At 33.7% G+C, this 13,020-nt stretch overlaps 1 protein-coding gene across 4 annotated transcripts in view; it reads left to right on the forward strand.

The window, feature by feature from the left end:
* Nucleotides 1–13,020, forward strand: part of GPATCH2 (G-patch domain containing 2) — a 199,897-nt gene that overhangs the window by 19,478 nt on the left and 167,399 nt on the right. For 3 of the 4 annotated variants that reach the window (XM_081491682.1, XM_081491684.1, XM_081491683.1), the window contains exons 3-5: nt 1,258–1,319; nt 4,356–4,538; nt 5,006–5,085. In XM_081491682.1, coding sequence (XP_081347808.1) covers nt 1,258–1,319; nt 4,356–4,538; nt 5,006–5,085 — 325 coding nt within the window. Of the gene's footprint in view, nt 1–1,257; nt 1,320–4,355; nt 4,539–5,005; nt 5,086–5,212; nt 7,254–13,020 lie in introns of those variants that run through there. The other variant, XM_081491685.1, reaches the window with a different exon arrangement.

The following is a 13,020-nucleotide window of genomic DNA, read 5'->3' on the forward strand; positions in this document are numbered from 1 at the left end:
ATTGTAAACAAGAAAATAAGTATGGATGTGATGCTTTTAGAAAGTATTTGTTTCATTAACACGTGCAATATAGTTTCATACTTTCACTTAATTTGAAGAAAGTTAAAAAGGTACTAAATCAGAGGTCTTTAGAAGAATATGCCACTTAAATTCTTAACCTTTTTGTTCATATTTATTTTTTAAAAAATCAAACAAAAACTGAAATATTTTATATTCAGAATTTAGAATTTCATTTGTAATTTTAATCCTGAACTCTCAATTGAAATACTTTAAAACAGATTAAGATGATTTTTTTAACTAAGATTACAGAGTTCTTCCTGTTGATGAAAAAACATTATAATTTAAAAAGCACTTGGGGTGAATTCCTGATTGGTTAGAATTAAGAATTACAATAAAAAGAGAGTACATGAGAATTTTTTAAAGAACATCACTCAATATTCTTTAAAGACCAAACCCCTTATCATCTGACCTTGTCCTTGTGATTTTTTTAAAACTAACAAGATTCTCATATAAGCATTGCTTCTAGTAAAACTAACAGTGACTTTTTAATTCATGTCAGTGGAATATTTCCTATTGTTTTCATTTATATGTTAAGTTTGACTCTATCATACGCTCCAACTCTGTTGAAGTAATGAGAACCTGTTATTTTTGTATCCTTCCTCCTTAATAATTATCAGTATTCATTTTCTCTTCACAAAGACCTTAGCTTTGATTTAATGGATTGTTACCATTGTAAACTTTTTTCCTCCTTGCCAAGTAATAGAGTTGTTGGGAATTCTTAAGTAATGTCTTTTCAGGAATATTTGCAAATGTGGTTATGAAAAGTAATTCCATCCCAGGCCCTTGTATTTATTTCATGTGCTGAAGAAAGGCTGAGCTTGCTTTTGACTGAGACTTCCCCATTTTATTGAGCAGTGTTGTTCAGGGCTCAAAGCTGAATTGCGTGGAATAAGAAAGGAGCAGTAAGCATTTGATGAAAGCAGATAATAAAATGCATCAATTGTGTCAGCACCTCGTAGCAGTCACATCTGGCTTGCTGTCAGAGTCCCATTAGATTCCTGTGGTTTTATGTGCCAAAAATAATATGCTCTGTAGTTAATGGAACCAGGATGTTTGCAGTTTGATTAAAAAAAATCATCTTATTTTCTTGCAGATCTTTGTCAAGTTTAAGTTCCATCTCTGAGCTGCCATGTCTCTTTGAATGACTGAGAGATCAATTGTTCTTTTGATCTGTTTTTTTCTTTTCCCTTATTTTAGTGATTCCAGCAGTCTCAGCAGCACTGATGCTGGTTTGTTTACCAATGATGAGGGAAGACAAGGTACTGAGATGCTCTTTTTTTTCTTGCTTTGGGAAAATGCCTTCATTTTAAAGTTGTGCTTATTACTAGTTATTTCATAAGTTGATGACTTCAATCATTTACCTTCGTGCAGCCCACACACTACTTAGTGGACTGGGATTTAGTTCCTTTCCATGCTATATCTTCATAACCTAAAGTAATTGATTATCTCCAAAAGCTGGTCTGTGGAGCTAATAATGTTAAGGAAGGATTATCGTCCTTGAGAAAGCTTTACATACCTCAGTTTTTTCAATTTTGTCTCTTAGCAAGTTCACTAGACCCTTGTTCTCATTCTCCACCTGATTCCATATGTATTTGATTATGTTTAAGCATTAATAAAAGTGGATTTGCAAGTCATTTTTCATTTTTATTCAGCTGTGACATTTATTCATCCTATCCAGTTTGTAAGTAATTAGACCATTTTCATGAATTCAATATTGTACACTGTTAAAACAGTAGTCTTGCAACTTATATCTTTCCCATCTTTGAAATTTCCTGAAGCTTCATACTTCAACATGGCATTATTTTGAAACTACCTGCTCTGGTAGAAATTATGAAAACTTTAATAAGGGAACAGGAGACATACATACAAATACAGGTGTTTTCTTCCTTTCTGGAGATCTTTAGAGGAAAGCAGTAACTTCTAAGGGAGGAAGAACCCCACAAAATTTATTTTTTAAAAATCTAAATAGTTTAATGATGTTATGAAAAAAGAATAAAATAATAGATGCTCCATAGTCTTCTTTCTTAGTCTTTTCCTCCTCTTGGCGATACAGGTTAAGTAAATTAAATTATTACTCCTTTCTGCTTACTTATAAGCCATTTTTCCCCGATAAGTAGATACATAACTGTTTTCAAGACCATAGACTTGACAGAAACACGTTAGAACCTTAGGGCTGAGAGTAAGCTTCACTACCTTAATATACATGAATTTTTGTTAAAATACCTATGTCTACTCGAAGTTATAAACATTGGTTTTGGCAATGAGATGAAATGGGAAAACTTTTTAAAAAAGAACTCTGACAAGCCTTTCAATCTTTTAGAAGCATTGAATGGCTTCGAATAATCTGCTAGAATTTATTATGAGCCTCCTATGTTTCACATTGCTGAGTGGTTTTTTTTTTTTGACATTTATTTTACTGTATGTTCTTATTTTATTCTGAAAACAACCCTTCAAGGTCCCCTCCCCACTTCTTTTGTTTTTAGACAATGAAACTCGGCCTAATACATTTGAAGTAATTTCCCCAGTGTCACAAAACCGCACACTATTTGGTCTCTCTGACTTTAGAATCCAAGTTCTTCATCTCTAGCTGTTTGATTTCTTGATTAAGAATAAAGTTGTGCATCACATCAAAAATAAGATAAGCCCATTTTTCTATGATAATGTCTAATTGGAATTAAGATCTAGGGTAGACGGTTTTAAGTGATCCCCTTTCATTTGTTATGTTTTTACCTGATCTGTGAACTTTTAGTATAACTCTCAATGAAAGTGCCAATGTATATGTGCTTTGAATTGTGCCTGCTTTTTAAAAATATTTTTTATGAAATACTCAATTGACATTAACAGGTGACTTGAATTTCCCAAGTGTTTTATATTTTTCATTCCTTCATAATTTAAAATACAGTCATTTCCCATAAAATCATTTTCAATTAAAGTTTAAGGGCATTTTTTGGTTTATGTTTAAAAACATTTGTAGTAAGAGATTTTGTAAATCAGAAATGTTCTGTAAAGGGAAAAAGTTTACAGCAGTTCTGATGACCCTCTTAGAATCTGAAATTAGTAGCTTTTCTAAGAATCATTAAGACTAATGAATCTCAGATCTTATTCAGAATGCTATTTGTCTCTTATTTTTAAAACCATCTGCTTTCTCTCTCTTTTTTATTTTTTTGACTGCTTATACATCTTTTTATTATTTCTTTAAAAAAATCACAAAATACTGCCGATTGACACAGAGGGCACTTTTTTCATGCTGAATTTTAAATAGATCATCACTTCATGATTACACTCAAGGATGTTCCCAAAAGTCAGACTTATTATGAATAGTGTTCTGTTTTAAAAATACTTTGCTTGTAGTAGTTCAGTGTAGTTTCTCTGTAAACTCTGTGGTGTTGTCGCTTTTCATTTAAAATCAACTTTTTCACAACTATTTCTTAATGAACTTAATCAGATTAATTTCATTTAGTCACATCTGTTCATGATTGTTTCCCCTTTTGCACTCCATACAAATCATGAAATTAAGCTAATTATATACCATTATCAGCTGCAAAGAACAGGTTCTACAATTTTATACCTTTTAATTCCTGGCAGGAGATTAAGGCTTGTTCTTCCTTAATATGGAAAGAGTAGTAACTTAAATGGATTTCCCTACAGTTTTTGCCGAAGAATTAACCAGTGTATTATTGTTTGCACATTTTTAAACTGATGCTGAAACATAACATTTTGTGTTCTTGTTGATGGAAATTCTTGTTATAATGTTAAAGAAATGTTTAAGTGAAATTGTCATATAGAATAAAAACTTTTCTTTATAGATTATATAGATGATTGCCAGATAAAATGCAGGATCCTCAGTTAAATTTGAATTTTAGATAAGTAATTACTTTTCATTATAAGTATGCCCCGTTTTGTATTTGGGCTTTCCCTGTGGCTCAGTGGTAAAAGAATCTGCCTGCCAATCGAGACACAAGAGTTCAATCCCTGGGTCGTTAAGAGCCCCTGGAGGAGGGTCAGGCAACCCACTCCAGTATTCTTGCCTGGAGAATCCTATGGACAGAGGAGCTTGGCGGGCTACAGTCCTTGGGGTCACAAAGAGTCGGACACGACTGAGTGACTGAGCACATTTTGTATTTGGACATATATTAAAAATTTTATGCAACCACTATATATTTATAGTAAAAATGAGTCATTTATCTGAACTTCTGGTTTAATTACCATCTCTTATTTTTTAAATCTAAATCTGACAGCTCTGTTTCTTGGGATGATAAAACTGAATCTTTGGGGTATTTCTTGTATTTGCACAGGTGATGATGAGCAGAGCGACTGGTTCTACGAAAAGGAATCAGGGGGAGCTTGTGGCATCACTGGAGTCATTCCATGGTGGGAAAAGGAAGATCCTACTGATCTAGACAAAAACTTACCTGATCCCGTCTTTGAAAGTATCCTAACGGGTTCTTTCCCCCTTATGTCACATCCGGGAAGAAGAGGTCAGTAGCATTGCCTGACTGGTGGAGAAGAGGGGATCCGTAGTCAATTAGGAATAGTCATGAAAGAAGAGGAGATGCTAAATAGAAGTGAAAGACTAGACACAAGATGCTGTGAAGAAGCATGGTGACCAGTAATTCAGCTTCCATACTTTTCCACTTTTATTAGGAAGGTTGACTTGCTTTCTCGCTAGGCCCATGGTAAAAATGTTGAAATGATAGATAAATTGGGAGGAAAGAGAAGCCCTGGGTAATACTCTGACACTTAAGTAATTGATTGTCATGTGCTGGCTGCCTTAGAACCCTACTAGGCATTGCTTCGGATCTTTTAAGTGTGAATTTCACCTTTTCCTCACTACTGTTCAATATATTTCCCCCTCCAACTGACTCTGATTTCTGAGTTGATAAGATCTTATTCTCTGCTCCAGTGATCATAGACTCTCCTTCAACTGAGAACTTTGATTTTCCAGGTTTCCAAGCCAGACTGAGTCGCCTTCATGGAATGCCTTCCAAGAATATTAAAAAATCGGGAGGGACCCCGCCTTCAATGGTAGGCATGCTTTCTTGTGTATTTGTCATGTTTGGAAATGTATCCATTTCTGTGGAATAAAAAGCCACATCCTCATCCTTTATTCGTATTCTAATGTTATACTTAAAAATAATCCATTTTTTTGTAGGCTACAAACTGGACCAGTGAGATTCCCCTATAAACCAAATCTTCTAATGCTAATAAATTAGTTACGTTTTGAACATCTGGGGAATGACTTTCGAGGGAACCTGGCTCCTGTCCTCTTCCCCTGGAGGAATATCACTGAAGTGAGAGCCTCTTTGATGAAAGGATGGGGCTGTTTTTGCTGGAGGACTGGTATTCTTCCTTTAGTCAGAAGTGAACCTGATGGGCGAGGCTCTTAGGGATCTAGGTTGGCCCAGGGTGGGTAGAAACTACTGTAAATTTTATATATTTTTCTCTTTTATGATTTTTTTTTTACATTGAAACCATATATGTATCACTTGCTTTGCCAAATTGCTCACAAAAGCTAGAGAATTAAATACTTCCAGATTTCACATCAGTATTCCTTAATGTTTATATTGTGACTGGATAAGAACTCATTTTTACATATCTGACTGTTGTAATTTAAAAACATGATGCATTGACGTTTATGGTTCATTTTTAGAGAAATCGTACATAGCCAACATTATTTAAAATATTTGCATTTTACTCAGGGTATTTTAATAAGGGCTAAGATGAGTCATAGGTAAGGTTGATAATCTACTAGAGTTTGTATTTTGTTCAAGTTTGTTTTCTACTTGGATAATCTGCTCTGTATTGCAAACCCATTGTATTTTATAGTATAGTTTTTATTGTACTTGGAAAAAATCATCTTTAGTTTTAAACTAGTCACGGTGATACCTACTCTGTGCTAGTGGAATCATTTACTCTTACCTTTTAAATTATCTCCTCTGTCTAATACCTGAAACCAGTTAAAATGATCATTTTGGCTTAGACCATATTCAAATCATGTGAAAGCTGATATTGCAACAAATACTGTATGACTGAATCATATTGTCATGTTTAAAAGTGAGACCTGCTTACCCATCCTTAGAGTGGCAAATGTGTGTGTCACTCTGAGTGTCAAAAATACTTGCTTGCACTCATTTTTACCAAGCAGAAGGGAAAATGTAACAGTTCTATTGATGGTATAGACACTATACTACATTCAGACCAGTTGAGTTCTTCAAAATGGTTATATTGAAATGATTACTATTTTTATTAATTTCAAATAATTGATGAAAATTGTGATTCAATACATGTATTTTTATATTATTGTATAGATTCATTGTTAATTCAGCATTTAATGGCTAATTTAAATATGATCATTGGAAAAGAAACTTGAAGTTGACATTTTCTTTCCCTAAAGTTGTTACAGTCTGAAAGATTCCAGCAAATGTATCAAGCAGGAATGTGTGACATCTTTTAGATTACTCGTCTAAACTGGAGAGATTAAAAGTGATAAAGTGTGACTTTGAGTCTCTTTACCTTTGCATATTTAAAGCGATATTTTAAAGGTACCGTAATGTGGTATTTGGTCATTGTAAGTAAGCGTTTTTGTGCTATGTCCTTTGGAGTGAAACTTGGTGATTTTTTTTTTTTTTTCTGAATTACGCAAATGCTTTTATTTTATTTTGTATAATGACTGTCTTTTAGATCCGAATAAGTCACTTGAATACCTTGGCCTATGAACTTTGCCTTACTAATCATGATTCTAGATGAATGCTCTCTAGTTCTTGGTTCAGTTTTACCTATTTTTATATTTGGTTCACTGCTTGCTTGAGCATAGCTGGGATTTGTAGCCCATTTTCTAGGCTTATTGCAATCTCACTGTGGTATTTTATAGAAGCTATTACAACTGATAGGCTAGCTTCATGGTATTGATGATACATGGCTTAACCATAGTAAAAGCTGCCTTTCTTCAATTGTAAAAAGGTGATTAAGTTTCACTTGATGGAGATATACTATATACGTGTGTTTATCATGAAACTAGTGCATTAGGCCATAAACTGTTTTCCTGGTCCATGTTTTTTGTATTCAAAATTTTATTGAAGACAATGAGCTCCTTCCAGTTTTCCTTCTTTCAATTCTGAATTGTCCTTGTTTGAATTTTTAAGTACTGTAACCTTTTTTTTTTTTTCAATAAAATGTCTGACTTGGGCAAGAAAGGTAAGAGTTCCAATTTGTGCTGATATTTTTAAATTCCTATGCTAATTTTTCTTTTGTTGTTGTTGCTTGTACTATCCATATTACGTGTAATGATCTAGTGTTAAAAGTCATACCCTCACCAAACATTCTTTAAACAGTAGCCGTAACATCCGGTAGTAAGAAATGAAATTTGATTGCTTAGACTTTCACTTGGAAAGCCAGATTGCCTTACAGAGAAATGAGTTTCCTGAGCAAAGTTAGACACATGTAGCTGCAAACCCATTAAATGGAATGGCAGCAAGGAGTTTCTTAAACAGATGGGTGATGACTACACAAATAATAATGTTGTTCTCTGAGAGAAATGACAGAAGGAGAATCTCCTACTGAAGTATTAATGTAAACATTTTTGGAGAAAAACTTCCAATCAAATTCTATTATTCACCATAGTAATGTTCTATACACTTCACTGAATTAGTGAATGCTGGACCACTGCTCCTCAGGTAAACCGCAGGGTTAGGTTCCTGTGTACTTAGGTCATGACCTTTTCATCATGCAATCAATACATAACCTTGTGTGTATATTTGTGTTTTAAAACACCTTACTTGATATATATTGTTGATCCGTTAACATTGAACTCATGACCAACAACCTTATAAGTCATGCCTGAGCAAAGCTTATCTAATACGTGTATTTTCTCCATAAGGCACATGACCGCCTTCTTGTGCTTAGGAACAGTAGACAGCACTGCAGCAGTATGCTTGGGGACCACTTAAGATAGTGAATCACCAAAAACAGCACAGAAAGGTGGAAAATGTGCCACTAAGGAAACCACAAAGAGGACACTTGTTGACAGTATTAGAGCTGAAACAAGAAAGCAGATTGTTGCCTTACTTGACCTCAGTGGGGAATGCCCTTGTGCCTCAGATGATTCACAATTTTTTTCACTGCTTTACTCATGCCTGTGAATGACCATGAAAGCACTGTAAGCATTGATTTAGGGGTTACAAATAAATTTAGTGAATATGCACATTTGCCTGTGTATGACCTATAATTAGGAGTGAGGATCGACTCTAGCTGATTTTGTAGAAGACCAGAGTGGTGCTACCTAATATAAAGTTTACAGATTTTGCAGTCAGATGTTGGTAAATCCCCACCCTGGTTCTTCTTTTTGCTTGTAATTACAATTTGAACCTCATTTCCTCTTTCTGTTAAATAAAGACAATGATTACTTTGCAGAAGTGTTATCAGGATTAAATGAGATTATGTTCCCATAATGAGCCCAGCACCATCTCTGTTACTGAGCATTTATGAAATAAATGATCATCACACTTATTAGATATGTGAAACATAGAAGCTCGTGATGTAGAGAACATTTGTATCATGGGTCCAAGTACAGAATTTTAGACTTTAAAACTTACCTGGTCATATTTTATATATAATATCCCTTCATATTTAATATTTAAAATGCTTTAGATTACAGCCTTTTTATGTTTCTTTTATATCTGATTTATATTTGAGCCAGTCTTTGTCTTTAATACGGTCTGTGCAGAATGATTTTGAATGAATTTTAGATTGACAGACACTGCATTAAATCTTAAAATTCAACTGCAAACTGAAAAGCTTGTTCTAAGCTTCTTTTCTCCGTTCCCCCCTTCCTCCTACCACAATTATTAAGCTATTAATATTTATTTGTAGAAAGACCAGTACTGGTCAGGAGATTTTGGTCCAGAGTTATCTGATTCTTAAAAGTAATTTTGTCCCTGTGCATGAAGGGAGAATCCAGACAAAGTCCTGAGAATTTAATGCTGAGAGGAATTAACTGTTGCTGTCTTTTGTTCGAATGAGGCACTAGTTTATTGGAGCCTAGCTCACCAGCCTCTCATATTCACCTCTTTTAGGAGAATTAAGCAAATAATAATTAATTCCAAGGAATACCCTGAGGCCGTTATCCAAGAGATTCAGCTTGAATCTCTTGTATTTCCAGAATTTGTGCATCAGGTATAATTCAGAACAATAATCTTGAGAATAATGATCCAGCCCAGAATCAGTTTTGGGATACCACTGTGCTTGCAAAGTGAATCTGATTAACCTGAGTTAAGCATAGCATTTAAGTTAGATAGCATGTGCTATCCCTAAGCATCGTAATTAATCAGTGTGTTATGTAGGTGAGAGATCTTTATCTTCTTTTTTTGAAAAGGGATGCTCTTTCTACAGTGTTACATTTATCTAAATTAGCATTCAAATTGAGTAGTCTGTTGAAAGATCAGAAAATAAATGGCTCCATTTAAAATATAATACCTGAAATCCAACATAAATATTACATAAAGAATTGTACATAAGGGTTGTATCTTAAGATTTTATAATTATTTCTTTTTTTGTATGGTTGTAAGGAGAAAAAGTGTGATGGTGGTGGTGGTTATTCTGTCAAAATGAATCTGATTTTACTGACTTTTTATTTAATATACATTTATCAAGTTTAAATATTTGAAAAAATGTGAACATCAGTCCTTTATCTAAATTGTCATGTTAAGTAAACATACTGTTTATAATCAACAATGTAGTAGCTTATATCTGTTCAGACACTTGAGTCAGTTCATTCTGTAAGAGAAAAAGAATATTATATTTTTTCTTCATTTATGAAGTCATAGATGGCAGGATTTCATGAGTGGCATATTGATGATGTTACTGTAATGATTTACTCTATATGTCTTACTCAACTGTTGTTTTATTGTTTCTTAGGATACTAGAGTAGGAATATTTAGTCTGATTTATAGCCTATTATAACGGGAGGGCCATTTTAAATGGACTTGATTTAAATAAGGGAACTACATAAACTTTTCTTTTAGCCTAATCTGAAATTTTATGATAGAAACAGACCTAAAATGATTTTTAAAAACATTCCCAGCATTTGTCCTCAACTGTAATTTGACCATGTGCTAGTTATCTATTTTTTCAATGGAATTTGATAACTAAATGCTTAATTATAATCTATGAATTGATATTCATTTGTATCCTTAAAGAATTTTTGGATACCTTGCAGAATGTAAAAAGAGTATATATTTAGAATTTTTATATTTTAAATATAAATTATATCATGTATATTCTAATCTATCACTATGTATGTTAATAATTTAGTTTTTATCTTATCTTGAAGATTTCAGACTAGAAACTGATATTTTTTTCTTAGAATCTCTTTTGAGATAAAGTAGATTTTGTATCATAGAAAAGTGACTGCTTAATAGATGTATAACAAATATTTCTTTTACAGAAGACTTTTTAACAGTGTCTCTTGTTTGAATTACAATTCTCTATTTTGATGTGATTATTCACAACTTTATATTTCATGTCATGTAATTTAATATCCATAATTGGTATTTGAAAATATGAATTGAATAATTTTTATTCTCTTCCATTAAAAATAGTATTCATATTAGTATTGATATTTACTTTTATTATATTAACACTTTACTGGTATAGATACATATATATATACATAAATTCAAATAACGCAGATATATAGTAGTGCATTCATTCTTTCAACAAATATTTGAATGCTTATTTTGTTCTCCATATTTAATCTTAAAATTCCTTTAGAAAAAATTGCATAAGCATGTGTTCAGTCTTGGTATTTTACTGTTATCAAATGTGGCCACTTATATATTTTTCCCTATATATTTAAAGTACTTATGCCTCCTTCTCCAACAACGTATTTCTAGAATTGCCTTGACTTCATGTATTGTTTTTTTGGTTTGTGATGCCTCAGAAGCCTGGAACTCGGCAAAGCAAATGTTAGCAGTGAATGCAGGCACTTAGGATGATGCTTACTATATGCCAGACATTTTTCCACATTCTATTTATTTATTTTAATTCATTTAATTCTAAGAAAATCCCTATAATAAGTTAATGTTTACGATTTATACAGGTAACTTTTCCATTAGTAAGCCAAATTTAATGCAGTCTGGAAGTTTATTCTCTTGTCATGTTACTAATAAATAAAAATAGATTATCTTCGTAAAAAAATCTTCCTTTCTAACAAAATCCTGTTGGAAGTGTGAGTTAGTTTGAAATTCTTGCAGTATTCTGTGCTATCTTGAATAGTGAGCGCAATCAAGGTGTGTGCCATAGTAAAAGTAATAATTGAAATGTTTTACTGCTTCCAGCAGACTAATCACTGTGGACTCACATACTCTGTTCTAATCCTTCTCTTTGTTTCTCTGGTAGTTTATGATACATTCTTCTTGATCTTTTGCATCATCCATTTCAGGTCTACTTTCTTGCTCTTTGTTTCAGGTTGTTCTCCCTACTTGCCTTCCAAGATTCCTCAGTATCTCTCCAGCCATAAACAATGTGCCTAATAGCTCTCACATTTCTTCTTCAGTTCAACTGTGATAATATCCTTTCTATTTCTCTTATTCCTTTCCTCCCTCTAATGGAGCTTGGCAAAATTCTGGGTAGACTTCACACAGGAGGAATATCTGCAAGTATAAGTTGGATCTCACTAACTCATTGGAGATGGAATTGGCAGACAGAAAAGTGTAGATGGGCAAGGCGTAAGTTTAAAACAGCATGGAATATTCAGGAAATTGAATCCGGAGTTGCTAAAGTACAAGATACCCTTGTGTTGAATAGACAGGATTTGGTTAGCAAGGTAGACAGGAGTTAGATCATTTCAGACTTTGTGGTCTATGGGAATGCCTGTGAACTGATGTAATCTGTGAGGAGTTAAAGCAATCAGTTTTGACCTGTTGCCTGAGCAGTGGTGTAGAGTGTACATTGTCTGATTACAGGTTAACACTGTATTAGGAGTCTAAAGCTGTCTGCCTGATTTCCCAGTAGGTGGGATCCACAGTAGGCTAAACCCTTTATTCTACCAGACTTGATATTCTAATTGACCTTTGGATAGTATTCATTCATTCAGCAAACATTTATGGAGCCTCTACTATATGCAAGATACTCTTCTAAGCCTTGGGTTTACACTGGTGAACAAGGCAGACAAGGTTCCCTGAAGCTTATATTTTAATATGTAAAAATAAACTTGATTGGGGAAGAGGGTAAGTAAGTAAAAATGGCTGTGAGGAAAAAGATCCCCTGGAGGAACAAATGGCAACCCACTCCAGTATTCTTGCCTGGAAAATCCTAGCAACAGAGGAGCCTGGTGGGCCACAGTCCATGGAGTTGCAAAGAGCTGGACATGACTTAGTGACTAAACAATAACAATGTTATAGTGAACCACAGGATGTGCAGGTGATCAGAGAGAATATGATTCGCAGGCCGAAGTAAATGTTCAGTTCAGCTCAGTCATTCAGTCATGTCCGACTCTTCGTGACCCCATGGACTGCAGCACACCAGGCTTCCCTGTCCATCACCAACTCCCTGAGCTTGCTCAAACTCATGTCCGTTGAGTGAATGTACAGCCTTGATCAATTAGTGCCTTACTTTTTGTTGCTTTTATTAACAATGTGGAAAAAGAAATGGAATTCTCACACTTGTTCATTCAGGAAGTTCGGTTATGTCCTAGACATCTCTCCTGATTCCATACCAGACTGACCATTGGTTTTATTTTTATTTTTATTTTTTTAATAAATTTATTTATTTTAGTTGACCACTGGTTTTAAATGTCACTGGAGGTGGGCCTGCAAGTAGCAAAAGGACACTTTTATTTATAAAGTACAGTATTAATTCTGATGCTTTTGAATGTTTGTTTTGTTTTTTTACTTAAAAAAGTTTGCAAGTGTCAAGTATCTATATAGCATTCTGGTCTTCCTGTTAAGATTAAATCATAATGTT

The sequence above is a fragment of the Giraffa tippelskirchi genome, chromosome 5 (genome assembly GCF_054371585.1).
Source record: "Giraffa tippelskirchi isolate mGirTip1 chromosome 5, T2T-mGirTip1v1.2.pri, whole genome shotgun sequence".
NCBI classification, from domain to species: Eukaryota; Metazoa; Chordata; class Mammalia; order Artiodactyla; family Giraffidae; genus Giraffa; species Giraffa tippelskirchi.